This window comes from Ceratosolen solmsi, unplaced genomic scaffold (assembly GCF_000503995.2).
Source record: "Ceratosolen solmsi marchali unplaced genomic scaffold, CerSol_1.0 scaffold6, whole genome shotgun sequence".
Classification (NCBI taxonomy): Eukaryota; Metazoa; Arthropoda; class Insecta; order Hymenoptera; family Agaonidae; genus Ceratosolen; species Ceratosolen solmsi.
In genome coordinates, this window is record NW_011948414.1 from 13,279,464 (window position 1) to 13,301,179 (window position 21,716).

Below are 21,716 nucleotides of genomic sequence, written 5' to 3' on the forward strand. Positions count from 1 at the left end.
TCAATATGCATCATTAAGTATAGACAATAGTATAAATTATTATATTCTGTATAATTTATAAACTTAATACTAACGTTAATATTTGACTTTTCATTAATGTTATGATATATTTGAAATTCTCTCGTATCACAACAGACAATATTTTATTATTTAAATTTTGATACAATATACTTGCTTTTTTATTACTCAAAATATCAATTTTATATAATTTCTTTCTTCACATTTATATAGGAAAAACTATAAGTAAAAGTAAAAAATTAGAAAAATTGAATAAAAAATAAAATTAATGAATTAACATAAATAATGATATCGAGATGAATAATTAATGTACATTAATTTTCTAAATACATTAAAGTTTTTTTTACAAAACTTTAAAAGTACTCAAATAAAACTTAAAAATGTTCTAAGATAAATTAATATAAATAAATAATAAATATTCTAATATAATAGAAAATTATTCATATATTTGATAAAAATCTCTAAAAGTTAAAAACATAAAGTGTAAGTTTATAAAAAAAGTTTTAGTTAAAAAATAGTGATTGCTGTAGAGAGTTGAAATCAGTGTTCCAAAAAAGCTTGAGTATTAAGTATCGGATTTTGATTTTCTAATTAACCTTATACTAGTATAAATTATTATTTAAATAATTTTTAGAATTTTTAAAATTATTATGTAGTTAAAAAATAAGGATTTATAAGAAATTTTAAAAATAAAAAATGACTATCAAAATAAAAATATAATTGAAACTAAATATTTTAAGCGAATTTTAACATAAAGAATATATGGATATAAAGATATATAAATATAAAAGATATAGATATTGAATACGCATTGCGGATATGTGCAAATATACATCCAATTGATTCATTTGTTTTTAAATAAATTCATCACATTAATTAAATTATACTTCCAAGAATTGAGTATTGTGTTATATATAATATATTATGTATAATAAGTATGTAAATATACTTTATTTTTTTTAAGCAAACATTTTATTGAAGTTATAATTTTTCAAAAATACTAGGTTTTTACAAAATCGTTTTTTATTTTGTAAAAAATTCTGTTCGATGTCTCTCTTTTTATGTGCAACTTAGAGTTCATAATAACTTAATATTTAGAAAGTTCTTGATAATTAGATTTATAATAATCCGGTATTCTAAATAATCAAATCATATAACTTATTATTTTAAACTTTGCACAGAAATACATTAGAAATAAGTGATAAATAATTCAATGACTTCTTCATGAATTAGTTTAATTATTTGAAATTTTATATCGCTTAAAAGAGATATTCCATAAAAATTCTATTTAGATTGGTTACATTTGTGATAAAACGTATTCAACATTTCCTTTTTAATTCTTAAAAATAATTTGTCTATTTTCTACTATAATACATTTTGGATCAACAATTCTACATATAATAATCTATAATATGTTATGAATTGATCCACCACTTTTCCAATATTTTTATTGTCAATTTAATTGTTATTTTTTTTACATAATAATTATTATATTTCAGATTATTAATAAATATTTTGTTAAATATTTAAAAATATAAAATAAATTTTATTCGTGATTGTATTAAATAATATTTTACGTGATAATAAACTGCTTACAGAAATTATGTCAGATGGTGCCCTATTAACATAATATGATTTGCCTTGACTGAAGTATTTAGTCTAACACAAATATTTTGTTGTAAATATGATATATGTGTAAGTTAATTTATCTCTAGATAAGCTAACAAAATATAAAAGTAATCATAAATCATTTAAAGCAATTTATTGAAAATGCTTTTGTATAGAAGTTTGAAAATAAAATGTGGATAGAAAGATAAATATAGATGAATGATGAGTATGATATTCAGAACATTATATTATAATATAGATATATATATAATTAACCTTTAATATATTAAATTCTAAAATTACGTTTAACGATGAAAATTGAAAGAGTTTCTATATTTGTTCCTACTGATTTAACATCTTTGTTAAAGTCTCTTTGTAAGACATCCTATCGTTATCCTTTTAATTTCTGCATTTTACTTTTTAATGAGTATCTTTCCTTGTATTTTTTTCAAAAGAATTTTTTGATAAATTTTTCATGCTTCTAAAAAATCGTAAAAAAAGAAAAATATATTTGTAAGGAACTAAATCCTTCAAAATTGTCAAAATATAATACATTTAATATTTTTAAATATTTGTTTAAAAATTTGCCTAATTTATCCTCGTATAATCTCATCCATAAAATTAAAGTTTTAAATAACTAATAGAAAATAATATTAAATATATATATTTCATATTATTTTTTATCCAGTTAAATCGTTTTATTAAATTCAATATGCTTTATTGTGTGAAACATAGATCTACAATGTATATATAATTTATTATTTGAATATAATTAAGATTAAAAAATTATATATTCATCTTTCTTAATGTATAATATTAAATATTTAACAATTATATAAATTTATTACTTTTAAAAATTCAAGCTAAAATATTACAAACTCTAACTAAAAATTATGCTGTTGTTCAGAGTGAATATTACTGCGGCTATTGATAAATACAATGTATTATATTTTTTTAGCAATGGGGTCTCGATAATGTAACATTTTATATTCTTATTCAGATATAATTTAGTTCTTTATTTTGAGCGATATTAATTCATAAAATTTATAAAGAAAACATATTAAGATCCAAAATCGGTTTATTTTATAAAATTTAAAAGATGAAATTATATGATTCTATTGCCAAACCAAAGAATGCTGAACAAGCTAATAGATAAATCCAGAGTAATAAATTTTGAATTTTCATTTAAAAATTATAACTTATATATAAGCAATTTATTTTTTCATATATTGGAAATGACATAATATACCTAATATGGAAATGACGTAATAAATCTAATACTGTAAGCTTTACCTTCTATTCGCAAGCATTTAATATAAATCAGGTCGTATTTTTCAATTTTTTTGTGTAGAAGGTAGAAATATAGTATAGAATAAAATATACATATTAATATAAATATAATCGTAAGAATAAGTTTAACGTAAATGTTTAAAATAAATAATTTCTTTTATTATTCGTACTCATATATTTGTAGCATGTTATTATTTACTAATTTTTGTGAATGTTTTTTGTTATTTTATTATTACTTCACAACAAATTATATGAATTCAAGATATATGTAAATCCTTTAACATCTATAAAATAACTATTTAAAATGAAAAATTGTGTTTAACTAGTTATTATCGACAAAATTCTTATAATTTCAGTAAAACTCGTATCCATAAGAGGTTTCATAAATATGATCAAAAGAATCTTGAAACCCAATTGAATGATTTAATGTGTAAATTTTGATAAATTGCGTATAATCATATTCATATTTTTGAAAATTGATACACGATTAATTAATATCCTTCATTATGAAAATGTTTAAATTATTTTTAAAACTCATTATTCAATATCATGCATGTTCCATATAATTAATCTAATATAATGAAAATTATAATTATCTTACATAATTCAATATACCTAAATATATTTTTATATAATTTACAATTTTTTATATAATGTACTTTTACATTAACTTAATGAACAAGTAAAGTTTCAAATATAAAACTTCTACAAATTTGGTAGTTAATTTATAATATATTTGAAAATATAAAAAAATTATTTAGTGGTTATAACAAAGAAATTAATGAATACAGATACAAATTTTTAGCTCATGTAATTTATTTATTGATATAATAACTAAAACACGTAAAATATTTCGTTTTAATATATTTTCTAATATTGTTAATATTTTCAAATATTTTTTTAATATTGTTTTTAGTTTAAATAATTCTACTTTTAGATATTGCATAGTAATTAGTAGAAAATTTTATAAATGTCATCCAATCATAGCAAGTGACAAATTCGACATGGTTTTTATTATTCCATATTATTTGAAAATATTTAAAATACGTGCACTTAATAATGTGGAAATACTTGGTTAATAAAAATTGATATTTCGAATTTAGATAGAAAAAATTGTTTAATCTTAAAACTTATTTTTAAGATATTCAGAAACACAAAGGAATAAATTTTGCATGAATTAAATGCGCAAACTAATGAAAATGTTTTGTTACATGTTTTTTAAGCAATGAACATTAAGTGTCACGTAGTTGAGTTTATCATACGTTTATACCTTACATTTATGGACTCGTTCATGGAAAACAAAAAAAAGAGTCGAAAGAAATATATGATTCTGCGTCCGACCATATGTTTGTATATACGTATACTTACACATGCTATCGTATTCGTGTAATATACATTATACATCATTTTACGTTTATTTATTTTTACACTTCATTACTACAAACATCCCTCAAGCCTATGTGAATGGAAGTATAAAAATTATTTTATGACTTGCAATTATTGTACATTTAACAAACTGTTTCGTAGTAGACATTTCATAACTAATGAATAATGAGTTAAATATTTATGTAGATTTACATTGAATACGTAATTTACAGTAATGGAAAAAAAAAAAAGGAAAGAAGATATGATTATATTATTTTCATCTAATATTTATCGTAGTGTCATAACAAATAACTACTTTATACCTAACCTAAAGCACTCATAAATAGTGCAGTTTTTAATCTAATCAACACAAAATTGAAAATATTTTAAGTTTAAAATAAAATAATTTTTATGTATTGTGACATGAAGAGAAATACATGCAACTTACATTATGGAAACAAAACTTAATATTAAAAGTTGTGGAACTATTAACGATGAATCTAATTGCTTAAATTATTCTAGTATGGTACATAGTAAAAAAGTTGTTAAACATGCTCTTCGACAACAAGTAAAACGACGCAGAAAAAATACAACAATTGCTTCAGGAAATTCTCGTTCGTTACCAAAAATTGTCCATGCTTTACCTTCCACAATATCAAGTGATCTATCTTTATCTGGAATTAGTAGTCAACAAAATAATATTGGTAATATTTATTATTAATTTATTAAAATACATATTTTACATTAATTAATTCCTTTAATATATTTACATTGACAAATTTGTTTCGGATCAATTACCAAATAATAAATTTATTTGTTCATTAAACCAAATATAAATTTGTTTATTAAGAAGTAATTAATTACTTTTATTAAAAATTAACTAATACTTTACATTTTAAGTATTTTGACAGAATTGTACTTTTGTTAATTTTAAATAAATATTTATAAAATTTTTTAAAATAATATTAATATAATAATGAATTAATATAAATTATTTATACATTTCTTAGATATTAAATTATTTGTTATTTAAAATATAAAAATTATTACTTAAATATTCATTTTTAAAATCTATTATAGTATATCTAATTGAATATAAAATTATTTAAAAAATAAAATTTAAATGAAAATTAAAGATGATAATAAAAAATTATCAGTTTATTTATAATAGTAATAGATTAGTAGTAGATTATACAATATTATTTACGGAATATTGAGTTATTACTTTTACTTTAAATTAATTATTTCAATTTATTTTATCTGTATTTTAATTCATTAGAATTTTAAATAGTTTTTGTATAAAAAGTCACTATAAATTAATTAGATCATTTATCGAGAGTAATTAAATTAATAAAATTTAAAGATTTAAAATAATAAATAAAATTTATTTTATATTTTGTTAAAAAATACCAATAAATTAGAGAGTATTTGTATTTTATTGTTTAATTATATTTTATAATAAATAAAAAGAAAAATGAAAATTTTAATGATTTATAATTGCTAATGCTCAAATCCTATTGTACTTTTTTAATTATCATTTTATGTTTTCTGCAATATTCGATTAATATTTATTTTGTATATTTGCGTACCAATACAGAAAGAGCTTATGAATATAGGGACAACAGCATAATATAATAAAAATAAAATTCTTTGTTTTTGTATTATGAAAAGTTGAAACTATACATTTAATTTTTTTTATATATATATTATTGATGTTCACAAAAGCATTAATATGTAAATAGCAAAGATGCAAACGTAAATAAAACCAATCAAATAAGGATATAAAATATAATAAAATAGTTTTACAAAAGAAATAATGTATGAGAATATTTTAATAATTAAAAAAAATATTAATATTAAAGACTAACATATAAAAATGTATTTTAAAAGTTATTTTAAAAAATTGAGATATACGATATATATAAAAAAGAAATAAGTTTGTAAAAATAAAAAAAAAATAAAAAAAAAATAAAAAATATAATAAAATCAGTAAATATTAATAAGATAAACTAAGGATTTATCAAATAAAAATTTTTTCCCTCTAATGAAATAATCTACAAAATTACCCTTAAAAATTAATGTTCAATTTTATATATAGAAAAAATGATGAACATAAAATAATGACTGTCAATACATTGCATGTAATGTAATTACTATTATTTGATATATTGCAAAAACATAAAATATTTTAACAACTTAATATTTATTATAAAGTAAAATTTTCAATGTCTTAAACAAGTAGAGCTCATATTGTAACAATGAAAGGTAATAAATTGAAAATATCATAAGTAATTAAAGGTGATTGGTAAATACTCAACATAATAAGAGGAAGGATTGACATTCTATTTTTAAACCATTATGAATATATTTGAAGTGTATATAAAAAATATTCAAAGTGAAAAATGTGAAAAAATAATAAGAAGACTATGTAACACATTACGTAATAAACAATACATTAAATTAAATAGTTTGGGTCATTTTTAATTTAACGAAAGTAGTTGATCTACTGTATGTGGGTTAGTGCCGTTTGAAAAGAATTTTAATGCTGTTTAACATGATAAAAAATATTAAATATAGCAGAATTTCTAGTAGCATATTTACACAATTTAATACATACAATTAGTCCATAATTGGAATTAACTTCAACAACTGAATGCATGTAATCAGATTTAATTTAAATGGAGAAACATTTAAAAAACATTAAATATATGGCTATGTATGAATCCAATACATATGTATTTACTCAAATAAAAGTAAAAAAAAAATTGTAAACAAACAGAATCATGGAAAAAGAGAAAGAATAATGAATAATTAAGATAAAAAAGCAAATTAATGAAAATTATTTTTTAACGTTCTTCATGATTATTTTGTAAAATAAAAGAAAAGAGACAAAAAATACTGCGTGATTTATACTATATTGAAAATACGAATAATAATTCATTGGATAATTTGTATAAATGTGCATCGTTTTAAAAATATTAACAAATTTTAATAAAATAGTTATTTTACTTTGAAGGTGTGAGTCGGAAACAACTAATCTCGATTAAACTATAAAAAAGTGATTATATCCAGGGTCATCCTTTTCTTTCTACTTTTTTTTGTGTTATTCATTTCTGAAAGTAATGTTATTTTATGAAAATAGTCTATGTTTTCAGTATGAAATTAGTACATGAATATATGTAATTTTATAATGCCACTTAAACTTATTGATATAAATGATAAATGAGTTGTAAATTTTAATATTCATATACATAATGCTTATCATATTCTTTCCTTTTAATTTTACTAAACATGAACATTAAGAAATACAGTAAATTGTATTCACTATTATTTATTGTAATTTGGTTAAAGACAGTATTTTAATTTGTTTGTGAGTTATGTGAGAAGTTTATTACAAACCGTTATCCAATTCAGAAATATATATTTATATTTAAAAAAATTTAAATCACAAGTTTTTTCTATCTAGATATTTATCGATTGAAGTATTAAAAATGCAATGTTTATAACTATTACAGTTATTGAAGAAACAGCTGTTACAATGAAAGAAGTATTAGCCAGTTTGCCAGGATTTAGTATTAAATCTAATCGTCGACGATCAACCAAACGATTATCTGTAGCTGCTCAATTAGAAGCTGGCTTGGTAGATTTAGAGTCGCCAGCCAGTATCTTAGCTAATACTAGTTTGAGAGCTCTTTTAAATAGACATACATTCCAAGGATTACCTCCATTATATCAGAGAAAATTGGCGCAACTGTTACCTGTGGTAGACAGGCAGGTAATGATAGTATTATTAATAACTATAAATTATTTATAATATATTTAATTAAATTTTAACTTCACTTATAAACAAAATTTCAATTTTATTAAATTTATTTTAATTTTCTTAATTTAATTTTTTAATGATATGTTCAAAAAATAGTTTTTTTATTCATTTCAGGATGCGGCTACTTCTGGATTAAATAATGAATTTTTTGCAAGAGCATGTCAAGAATGGCGAAAACGATTAGCCGAAGGTGAGTTTACACCAGAAAACCAACAACGACTAAAAATGGAAGCAGAAAAGGATAAAAGTAAATTAGATCCCTGGAAATTGAAACATTTTGAACCAATTTGGGGTGAAAAACGAGAAATACATAAGCTACGATCTGGAATACATTGTATAAATAAAGAACAAAGATACACTAAATCTGTTACACGATCGAATTTAAGGACTCAAACAGAGTCTAATTTACACTCAATTTTTACTGATAATCAATCCCCAAATTTGTCTTTGGAAGAAAAAACAAATCAAAGTGAATTAACTATTACAAATAATCTTTCCAGTGAGTCACGTTCAGTTTCAATAAATGATCAAAGAGTTATACCAGATTTTAACGTTTCTGTAAGAATTTTAGAAGAAGATGAAGATGATGACGATAACGAGGAAGATGATGAGTACGAAGATGATGATGATGTTGATGAAGAAGATGACGATGAGGAGGAGGATGATGATGATGATGATGATGATGATGATGACGATGACGACGACGATGATGAGGATGACGATGAAGATGACGAAGAAGATGAAGATGATGATGATGAAGTGGAAACTCAAGTTTCTCTTACTTATTTAGATGAAAGAGCTCAACATTGTAGAGCAATAATTGTAGCGAGTGCAAATAACGATCAATTATATAAAGATCAGCGTACTTCCACGGAAATAGCCTTGAATGAAAAATCAAAATATTCGAAAGGGATGATATTAGACTTTATAAATGATGGTAAATATCTCGAAATTGATATGAAAGTAAAGGAAGATCCCGAATTACAGAAACAAAATATTGAAAAATCTCTAAGTTCTTCTGTTAAAGATTTTAAAAATTTTCCCAATAATAATTTTAATAGTAAATCAAGTGACTGTTCTATGCTAGGAAATCAAGATCAACTCTTTAAATTATCTGAAAGCAATTTATCTGAATCGAGTATTCAAATATATGAAGATTCTATATCTAAGTTAAAATTTACTGTGAAAGATGAGTCATTTGGAGCAGATATTGCAATTAACGAAAATGCAACAAATAAAGAGGTATTTCATATTTTGATAAATATTACAAAATAAATACAATGCATATAATAAATGTTTTAATTATAATTATTAAAAATATGAATAATTTTATTATATAAAAATTAAAGTGTCAAACATTCATTTGTTCGCACTAATTTTTTTACAGTAATATTATTACAATACTATAATTTTGATACTAATATTCCACTTAAAATTCCAATAAAGTTTACTAGTATAATTATGATATACATTTTTTTCAGTTCAATTTTATTCTTGAAGCATATGAATTTATTAATAAAATTAAATAATTATTAATTGTTTCTTTCATTATTTCTTTATTATTATTTTTCGTAATTTTAAAATTTATAACTTGAGATTATTGAAGTAACTAATAATCTAAGAAGAGTATTTATTGCATTGTGTATCTCTAAAAATGATCTTTCCTTTGAAATTTCAATTTAAAAATTTAATATTAAAATAGTTTACGAACAAACTATGATAAGCTTCATTTTTACTTGTAGTGAAAATTAAAATATTAATTTTTTTCATCTATACTGGATCTGTGTTTTCAATGTAAGTTTAATAATATCTTAGATTTATAATTAAAAGTATAAATAGACATTATAATACGTATATATTTATAGTTAATAGTTTATTAGTCTGTTAAATTTGAACATCAAATCTCCCAAATACTTTTTTTTGTATTTTTGTTTCCAAAATATTTTGAATTTTCATGGTTTAAAAAAAAACAATTTTTTTTTTAATCAGATTGTGCTAATATATAGTCCACATTTTAAGTATATTTGAAGAGTTTACAAAGGTACAATTACAGGATTGTTTTTCGCTTCATTTTTCTACCTATTTAGTATCTTGTTTAAGAATATCAAACAATGATAGAAATTCGAAGAAAATATCATTAGATCAGTGTTGCTCACTTTTTATTGATAATTTCAACGCTACCTTATTTGGGTCAGTTTAAATGTTTTTAACGTAATACGTAAAAGTTATTTCTTTCTAAAATGGCATTTTTTCTAATTCAGCTGAAACTAGGCTTTATGGGGGGAGCGTTTTGGAGGAAAATAGATATTGAAGAATATGAAGAAATAGTTTGAGTTTCACAAAATAGAACACCAAATTAATCATAAGCGATCTATAAAAAAATGTAAGTTATTGACATAATTTCAATTTTTCAAACTTCATAATTTCATTAAAAAATTAAATCCAAAATATATAAATGATATTCATTAATTTAAAAATTTTGTTTATTTAAAAAGAATGTTTATTGGAAAACATATTGGTTAATTAAATATTTATTACTATCAATAGCAAAAAAAGTAGTCGAGTAAAATATATCGATTTTTTTACTGCATTATACTATGAAATTTAAAAAAAAAAATCACAAGAATTACAAATATTCGAAAATTAATTAAAAAATAATAGTGTAAATATATTTTCCAATTCATATTTTTAATACTATTATAACGTATTCTTTAGTCGTCTTCAATGAAAATAATGACAATTTAAATATGATAGTGTGAACCGTAAAATATAAGAACTAATTAAACATCAAATAGTGACCCCACTTTCTCATTAATATTCTCAATTATATATTAATGTTGTTATAATAACTATATATATTACACGGAAACAAAGTACATTTTACACAATAATTCTAGAACGACAATGAAAATAAAGATTCAGATATATCAATAACATGTATCTTACCACTGACCGAAGGTTATAAATTTCAAATATATTTGTTTCAAGGCTACATTTTTCAAATCAAAATATACATAATTTTTTCTTAATTAGAAATTTAAAAATATTTTAAATATTTTAAAATGATTTTTAATATAATTACTTGCTATCTTTGCAGAGGGTATGTTTAAATATCCTTTACATGTTACTTTTAAGGAGATGATTACACAATAATTTTTATGGAGTGATAAGCAACATTTTTTAAATATTTTAGGATAATTATTTTATTAATATAGAATATCTCCTTTTACAAACAAAAATTAATTTTTTAATTATTGTATACAGTTACGTTAAACTAACATTCCCCAAAATATGTCTATTCAAAGCAATTATTTAATTTAAACATATTTGAATAAAAATAATGTTAGAATTATTATAAATATTAAACGCTTTTAATATTTCATATTAAAAAATGTTTTCGTTATTTAACACGAACAATAATAAATAATCCTCATTATATCAAAAGAAATTTATTATTTTTAGAAATCATTCAAAGATTCTAACTTATGCTGTGAGGATAATAATCGAATTAATTGTGAAGAAAGTAATAATGTAACAACAGGTATATCTGAAGTAATTGAGATTGATAATGAAACCTTACAACGGATTCATGAACTTGAGGTAATTGTATTTATTATATATATAATTTTATTTAGTCATATTAAAAAATAAAAACTATTAATTAATTATTTCATCATTAGTCACAATTTGTGTAATAATTCTAATATTTTGAATTACATAATAAAATCAATTTAATATATAAAATTAATAATATCCGATAATTAATTTAAACTATCTGTCCAGAAAAATTCTTCTAATAATTGCATTTTGCATGAAGCTGTGGAGGATTATGATTTACGAAAAACATATTTTAATTAATAAACGAAAAATAATACATATTCAAATTTACTTTATGTTCTAATATAGATATATTTAATAAATAAATATAGCTAGACATAACATTACCTAATATGCAATCATTTACGTCAAAGGCTTATCTATAAGACATTGGGAAGTCATATAAAAAAATAATATATACACAATTCATGTAGACATTTTAAATTTATTATAGTAACTGTCGATAAAAATAAAATTTTTATTTATATAAAATGAGCTATAAAATTAACGCCAATAAAATTATATAATTTATTTTTCTTTCTAAATTATTTTAGTTCTTCATTGTATTTTAATATAATTTAATATTTTAATATGACTTTATTTCTTAGGTTCGAGGGGAAATGCAAGAAGCTTACGAAGAAATTTCAGGGTGTCCAGAAGAAATAATATACCCAATCTTAGAAGATATGGAAATAAATTCTAATAATACCAAAGTTTCAAATACATCAAGCGTTTCCGAAACTACTGTAAATGAAGAAATAAATAATAGTGTTAATACAAGAACTCAGGAAGAAGCATTTCAAGAAGCTAATAATTATGTATGTTCTGAAATGTTGGATTGTAGTTGGACATCAAATACAAATGAAAATAATATTTCTAATGATCGAGTAAGTTAATTTTTAATAATTAATAGTAGTATAAATATGTATACATAAAAATAACTATCAAATTTATTTTAAAGTTATTTTAGTACGAATAACTTTCTATTTAATTTCTAATTTAATTTTTTCTTTCTCTATTATATTGATCTATTATCTATTCTCTATTGTATTGATTGTTGTAATATCAGCTTTTATCAAATTCATGATAAAGCTTACTGGTTTATTTTACAAATAACAAAAAACTTATAAATTTATTAGTAATATAGACAGAAAAAAATGTTTAGCATATCGTAAGATTCAGGTATTTTGTATCATTTAAATATATGTTCTATGAAGAAAAGTAATCAATTTTATAAAGTAAATGGAAAATATAATAATACTCAATATTTTAATTATTAATATTGCAGAACTTTATAATGTAGACAATAATAAATAATAATATTGTACGGTTAATATGATACATTTATAATCAATATTTACCGTATTAGTTAAAATATTGTATTTCCATCAATGATAGGAATATTTTACAATATTGATTTTTATAGTATATTGTAATTATACTAGTAATTTTCACATTTTCATTTGTGTAAATATCATTACATTTGCGGGTGAATATATCATTCTCTCAATAACTTCACACAGTTTTTAATTAAATATGATTTCCTTTCATATTAATAAAATCCGTTCTGATATAGGTGCTAACAATATTGATAGATTTATTCTGTATAGCCTAATAAAAATAAATAAAAATTAATGTAACTGAAATAATAACTAGAAAACCATAATGCTTAAAATAATACAACGTATAACAAAATAATTTTTAATAAATTGTTTTTTTATATAAATTCGTTAAATTCTTCCAGTAAAAAAGCAAGATACATTATACATTATTTTGATAAACAATGCAATAACATCGCGCAGATTATCAATTGACATTATTTATTAAATACCTTGCGATATACATACAAAAATTTTATTTATTTGATTGTATTTTGAAATAAATAAAAAAATTTACATTAATATAATTTATTTATATTTTATAAAAACATTGAATATTCAAATTTCAAGAATTATTAATATTTAAGTGAAAGTATAACTACTTTGGAATATAAATATATAATTATCTTGGAATATGGATTTATAGTTTATTTTAATGTTTACTTTATCCAATTTAGTTATAAATTTATAACCTTGACTTATATCAGATAAATATATTTATTTACTTTATATCTAATGAATTTTGGGCATCGAGACTGTAGAATGGAACAGTACGTTGTTTTGATATATTTCTTGTGCAATAAGAACATGTTTTTAGCGTTTGATTCAAGTAGTTGAATATTTATGCATAGAGCGTTGCTCATTTGAAAAAAAAAAACAAAAAAAAATAATTGGATTTTTTATTGCGTTGTGCTCTTAGAAATATGTATCTAAATCCAAGATTTACAATTGATTTATTAAAATAAAAAAAGGGTATAAAAATGATTATATGTATTTAATATATTTTTTGTTGAATTTATCAAAATTCAACTGTTTTTATTGTGATTTATAGATAATAAAATTTTACGAATAAAACAACTTGTGAATTACTATATAAGCTAACTTATTATAGGGAAGTACAACTTTTATTATTAATTTTTTTTTATATAAATAAAGATAGAATTAAATGAATTAAGCATATAAATTACAAAATGACAGCATATAAGATTTTACATAATTAGTATAAGTAGATATAAAATTATAAAAACATAAAAACTGCAATAAGTGTTAGATATTTCCTTTAAAATGAATTTCCAATCTATTTAACGAATGATGTAAGTATGCAGATTCGAATATATTTTAAAATTCATAACTTGTATATAAAATCACATTAAAAATAGGGTTTAATCCGAATCCATTACATTTTTAAATATATATCTTTTTTTTATAGATATATAGATATATACCTTACCTATCTCTATAATTATTCATGTAATTAATACTCATTGCAATATTCTACAATTATTGAATAATGTATGTATAATATTTTTGGTCTAAAATTATGCTAATTATTATTTTAATTAGTTTAGTTACATACTATTGTATGTGTAATAATAAATATATTTTTATTTTCAGGAAGAATTACAAGTTCCTTGGCCTTTAGTTGCAGCTGCATTAGATAATACTGTGCCAACTAATATTACTATTACAACATCAAATGATTGTAATAATTCACAATCATTCATTAATCAAAAAATTCCACTTCATCAAGATGAATTAGTTAATATTGAAGAAAATTCTGAATCTATTAGTTGCATTCAATTGCCTGTCACTCCTTTTAGATCAGAAGCTTTGCGTATTACAGCTCCAGTAACATCGTGTTTAATGAAAAATGCACATACGACTCAAAGTTCATCTATAATCACATTTCCACAATTACAATCAATTCGCTTTGTACAAACAAATTTTCAAACTACAATTGAACATAGTTCATCAGAAAATATTCCTAACACTGCATCACTGTGTACCCAAATTCAAACTTCCACACATGAACCGCAAAATAATTTAAGCAATGCCGTACAAAGTACGGCATTATGTAAAAATCAAAAAGATATTCATCACGAATTTGACGTAGAAAACGAATATCAAGATCAGCTGCAAAATGCTCTTTCACAAACTGCTATTCAACATCAAAATATGCAAACACAAAGTACTATAGTACTTCAACAACAAACATTGCTGCCATTACCATCTCGTCAAATCATAACAACATTACAACCTAATCAGCAATCTCATTACCCAATGATAATGAATGTACAGTCAAAAGGTAATAGAAACACAGGCATGCAGAATACACACCGTTCAGTTCGTAGTGGAAATAGAGATCAAAACAATGGACGGTCTCGAAATGTTACCAAAGAACCTCCAGGTGCAGTGAATTTAGAACGAAGTTATCAAATTTGCCAAGCTGTAAGTATTGTGTATAAAAATCCTAATTAAATTTATAGGAATAAATTGTAAATAAATTTATAGGAAATTTTTTTTAGGTAATGCAATATTGTTATTTCTCGAAATTCGTTTTTTCCAACCTCTTATATTACTTCAAGTTACTTGCATCATCTTTATTACAACAATATATCGTTTGAACATTTTATTACTTTTCTCTTTGATAATCAATTTTCATATTATTTCGAATTTGGTAGTTATGGCCGAATAAATATTTATAAGTATTACAAATAATAATTTCATATTCCATTAGTTGATTATTGAAAATAAACATAATTAAATTTTTTAAACTCCAAACTATATTTAACAATAAAAAACGAGTTATTAATAATTATATATACTGGAAATATTAATTAAATTAAGTAAAAACTGTAAAATTATGATTGATGGTTGTCATTAGTATAAAAGTAGTTTTTAAGCTATACATAACAATTTTATTATAATATTTTATATAAATATTATAACTAGTTAAACAGCTAAAATAAAGGTGCTAAACACAATTAATATACAATATATAAATAACAATGTATAAATGTATAAATGAATTAGATTAGCTATTAAATTCTAGTATAAATAAAAAATTATCTTTCAATTACATCAATTAATGGGAACTAATTATCAGTTATAAATATGGATATTTTTTACATTCGTTACTCAACAATACATCATATATGCGAATTACTTAATTTATGTTTTAACAAAGTATTTGATATTGTGTACAATAAAACTGCAAGTACCGTAACATTAATTGTTCCAACTAAACTATATTAATTTGGCGCGTTAAAAACAATCTACAATTTATCTCAATGTTTTAATTTAATTATATCATTATCGTAACTTAAATAATTTGTATTTCATAACTGAAAAGGTGATAGATTCTCTTATTTATTTCAAATAATTTTCTATATAAACCAAGTCTGTTTTTTTTTAATAATATGTTTAAATACCTTTAAATTAGCTTAAATGTAGATGAATAATTATATTTTATATTTAAATTATTTTAGAATTTTTTATTAATCTGCTAACATTTAATTTTTCAATTCAGTTCTTGAATGGAACTTACATTTTGTTTAATAAAATCGATCTTTAGAATGCTATCGTAATGCTAATTTAACTATTTTGATCTGTTTCTTCTTTAATAGCTAAATGTATTTCATTAAAAAACCTTTTTCTTGTTAATACTTCTTAATTAAAAGTATTATATCGTATTTTTGTAATATATTATTAAGAAAAATATTTCTAGTAAATAAAATTATTTATCAAATAAATTAATTTTAACCTTAATATTAATCATGATTATTTATGAATAATTATCTTTATTCGTGATTTATATTTTATAATGTTACTTTGGAAAAATAGCTTGTGTATTCCCATAATAATAATAAAATAATGTGTATACATTTTTAATCTTTTTTTATAATGAACGTTTATAAAACTAATTGATTCTAATCAATTTTTCATTTAGAGAATAAGGCTATCATAAGTTCTCTATCATTTTATATTCTACATTATCAAGTTTTTACTTAGAACAGTCTCTAAAATGTTAGTACAAATAATAGTAAATACGTGAGTTCAAAAATTATTTTATTCATATATATATAGGTTGGATTTATGCGATTTGAAATCAGTTATTTGGGTGATGTATGTGACCTTTTAAAACTTGCCAACCCATAAATAAAATATATATTTTATCTTTATATAAAATTTATTATTACAATATTCAGTCTTGTTTTGATAAAGGGTTAGTACTTTCTAATTTTAGAATTTTTGGAAAGTAAATCATTTGATTATTAATTGTTAAAACATTATTAGTTTAATTTATTGTTACTTCACGCTCGCGCATTTTCTTAACAGGTGTTTTCTCGTGTTTTACATTATTGTATAAAGTATAGTATATGATAACGTTCTTTACTATATTTTATTTTGCTTCCAGAGAATTCTCGGAGCCCCCAACAGTAAATAATAATAATTTAGATAATTTACGTTTTTTAGTAAATTTGATTATAATATTTGGTGATTTAAAACACAATAAATTAAAACACATGATTGGTTAACATTTATGAATATTTATTACGTTAAATAATTTCTTAAGGTATCTTGCACTTAATTCTGAAAATTGTATTTTAAAATAAGTAAATCATTTCTACTTATATTGATATACATGATTGTTATTATTGTCATTATTATACTTTTATAATTAAAGGTAATCGCCAGTTCACCAAATAGAGATCAACTGAAAGCTCATTTAAAACCACCACCAAGTCTATTAACAAAAAGTGAAAAATTAATAATAAATAATAAGTTTAGTACTCGTAACTCGAATCCGATTAAGGCTCATAAAAGTATAAATCAAGATCCTTCACTGATTTCTACTAAATCTCAAGGTGTTGTGCTGAAACATATTTTCGCAAATGCTCATCAAAATTGTTTAGAAGAGGTAAATATTTCATCAATTATTTTTGACATTAAAAACACTATTAATAATTTGACTTTATAGTAATCGAAAATATATATTAAACATAAACTTTTTATTATGAAGCAATCACATAAAAATAAGTTTTTTAAATATAATAATAGATAATTATTTATAAAAATTATCAAAGTATTTTATTTTTAGTTTAATTATACATTATAATTTTGTGTATAAATTATTAAAGTCCAACGAAACATCATGTATTATCTCGTACTAATAATATGAATAAATTTTAAAATCTTAATAACATATAAAAAATAAAAATTTAATATATTCAAACTGATATTAATGAAAAGAGCATTTAAATAACAACATACAGAATTGATAAAACCGAGAGATAAACATCAAATTAAATCTTAACTTTTTAGTCTTCATTCACATATATTCACAATATTTTATAAATGAATAAGGATTTAATAGAAGCAATACATATTTGAATGATTAAAAAGTATCCCGATAGAAACAAATAACTGAGTAATATCATGAGTATTCTTTTTTATGTCAATTATTTAAAAGTATTAGAAGTGTTTAGCCAATCACTTACAAACTTATTAAAGTAAAATTAAAATTAAATGAAATTCTATATTACAAGGCACTAACATCAAATTTTATTTCAACAAATTAAGGTAATATTTCTTCCATATGTGAGATATGTTTGACAAATGAAATCTTATGTAATAGGTGATAATATTGAAAACAATAAAACTTGAATAATTTCTGTAATTCAATAGTGGAAAAGTAAAATATGAAATAGTCAGTGAAAATCTTTGATCTGTCAGTTGTCATTTCTGAATGTTATGATATCTACGTATTTGCCATTTGCCAATCTATATCATAATATTATTTATTACTCCACACGGTTAATTATATACTCTCATATGTATAATTCTCACATACCTAATTTACCTCATGTGTAATATCAATGTTTGTTTTTAATTGTACATTTTATATAATAGGATTTTACAATTCGTAATATAAACTATGTAATAAAAATTTTATTTAAATATGTTATTCGTAATTTGACTAAAACTTTAATTAGTCACTGTAGATAGACACATTAAATGGAAAATTATCTCAAGATAACGTAGTAAAAAATGGTGATGCAATTTTTTTGACCACACAATACAAGTTGTATTTTGAGAATTATAATAACAATATATATTTAGATATTTCCACGTTTCTCGTGTAAAATTCTAGATATCTATATTTATCTAATAAAAATTCTTTTATAATTTTATAATTGTATAAAGTTTTATTATCATATTAATTTAATATTAGTTCCTTTATTACATGTTATAATCATTCCTTTTTTATTAAATTATTTTCATACAGATTTCAGAAAATCAAACCGAGTACGATAATCACGGTGAAATTGGACAATACATATTTGTAAAAAGAACAGGTAATGAAAATACTCCTCGGGCATCTTCCGCTCCACCAATGCCTCCACAAATTGCAGGAATGAGTATTGGAGTTCATATGGTACATGGTAGACCAGCAAGTGCTGGTGAAAACTCACATCAAGCTATTTCATTAAGAAATAAAGGAAATAATTTTCGTTCTGGTGGTGCTGAACCTAACACTCCTAGTATTATTATAGGAGGTAATCCTCCATTTCCATGTGAATGTAGTATAGGAGGAGCCATGGTAGTATGTCGTCAATGTGGTGCTTTTTGCCACGATGATTGTATTGGACCCCAATGTATTTGTGCTATTTGTCTGATTCGTTAAAATATTATATATATTTGTTTATTTAAGTATCTTGTAAATACGAGTTTGTAAATTTATTATATAGCTTTTTGACTCCTTTTATTTTCCATTTTTATTAAAAAAATATATGATAGGCTTAAAATTTATTGGAGTACATGTTAATTTATAATGTATTTTATTTTTTCTCCCATTCTTCGATATAATATAAAATTCAATATAGTATTAATATCTAATTTATTATCAACTTATGTAAATAAGTATAAAAATGAAAAAAAACTTCTTTTATAACTTTATCAAGTGGTTTAGTTTTTATTTATTAAACATAATATAGATGCATAATAGTAAATTACTTGTTATTTATATCATAAATATTGTAACGTATATTGTAAATTTTCACTTGTTTGCACTACTAGAGACTACAGTGTCATTTTTAAATAATAAAGAATAGCTAAATTTATTCAATCCGGTAACTTATAGTAAGAAAACTTGATTAAAGCTGAAATTCATTGCTGCTCGTATATGACATTTAGAAAACACCTGCTATATAATGTTTTATCATTTTATAATTTATGTTTTTAATTTATCGGAGATGCTTTAAATGATTTGTCTAGTCCGATGTGATCTTTACCTCACTAACATAGGTAGGAATCTAGAGATTAATTATATTCGTATATATATATATATGAATAGTAAAAAACTCTTTTTAAAACAATTTAAGAACTAAGATATGAATTGTAAGTTATATTTCAGATTTTTCTATGGAATATAGAATGAACAGAATTATAATACAAATGTAATTTTTCAATACGTATTGACTTAAAAAAAATTTCTATATCTAAATTTGATCATGTCACGAAATCGATTATTGATTCAAAAACATAAAATTATATAAAGCTTAAGTACAATCAATTTTGAGATTTTTCGGGTTAATTTGTATTGTATAAATTTTATTTTTTTAATCATGGGTTTTTTTCAATATCGATTTATAAATGTGTCGAAATATATGTGTTAAATTTACATTATACTCTGAAATTAAAAATTCAATGCAATATATTACAATCCAAATAGTATTTAATATCCGAGTTAATTTTTATTTATGTCAAGGTGTATTGATATGATTAAAAAAAATTGTAATACAATATGTTAATATTAAGTAGTATTGTTTACTATTATATTAAAATGTGAGTAATATTAATATTTTGATTACGGAAATAGTGAAATTTTGAAAAATCTGAAACTTAATTCAATATGCAATTCGTAATAATATAGTGTTAACTGATAAATTTGAATTGAATGTAAATGTACTTTACTAATGCATAATTAAATATACCATATTTTCTAAAACTTTAATGTATTTTTTTTATCTCAAATGAGAATAATAGTGAATATTTTTCAATTTCACGTAAAAATAAGTTACTTATTAAATATATGCTTTTGAGTAATATAACGATTCTTATTTAAATATAAATATCTTTGTACATTGATTGATAAGTCTCTTGATTTAAAATTCTTACAAATTTATCAAATATTTCAGGAAGAATATTGTGAAACGACTAACATTTTATCATATAATGACAATATGTATATATATATACTATATTTGTACAAGTATATATAATAATTATATGCAATATTTAATTGTCATATATATTATGCAAGATGTGGTTGTAAATGTAAAAACTATATAAATACAAGATAATTTACCTCAAATTATGCAGTAGTTCTTGCTTCTTTGTAAAGTCGTTGAAATATGCACATAAATTCTAATTCTGGTTTAAATAAGATAAAAGCCAGTTGAGAGTATATAATATGAACTGAATTATTGTAACAACGTGGAAAGGGATAACACCCTGAGCTGAGGAGAACTCAATATATATGAACATGTTATCCTATGCAAAAATTGTATCATATAATAATGTAATAGTGTTTATTTTAAAATGTACACTGATTTCAAGTGTGTAATACATCT

General features: G+C 21.5%; 1 protein-coding gene across 1 annotated transcript; it reads left to right on the forward strand.

The window, feature by feature from the left end:
- Window positions 1–4,455: 4,455 nt before the first annotated feature.
- Asx (transcriptional regulator additional sex combs) lies at window positions 4,456–19,804 on the forward strand. The gene is made up of 9 exons (XM_011507473.1): window positions 4,456–4,985; window positions 7,797–8,056; window positions 8,219–8,734; window positions 8,795–9,346; window positions 11,567–11,704; window positions 12,310–12,588; window positions 14,695–15,528; window positions 17,768–18,001; window positions 19,370–19,804. Exons 1-9 carry the CDS (start codon window positions 4,733–4,735, stop codon window positions 19,766–19,768), a joined length of 3,465 nt encoding a protein of 1,154 aa, XP_011505775.1. The 5' UTR covers window positions 4,456–4,732; the 3' UTR covers window positions 19,769–19,804.
- The last annotated feature ends 1,912 nt before the right edge of the window (window positions 19,805–21,716 follow it).

Bases quoted from the DNA above. Each gene is read 5' to 3' on its own strand.
- Asx (XM_011507473.1), top strand. From the start codon at position 4,733: ATGGAAACAAAACTTAATATTAAAAGTTGTGGAACTATTAACGATGAA. The intron at 8,057-8,218 runs GTAATGATAGTA...TATTCATTTCAG, and splicing joins TACCTGTGGTAGACAGGCAG to GATGCGGCTACTTCTGGATT. The intron at 12,589-14,694 runs GTAAGTTAATTT...TTTTATTTTCAG, and splicing joins ATAATATTTCTAATGATCGA to GAAGAATTACAAGTTCCTTG.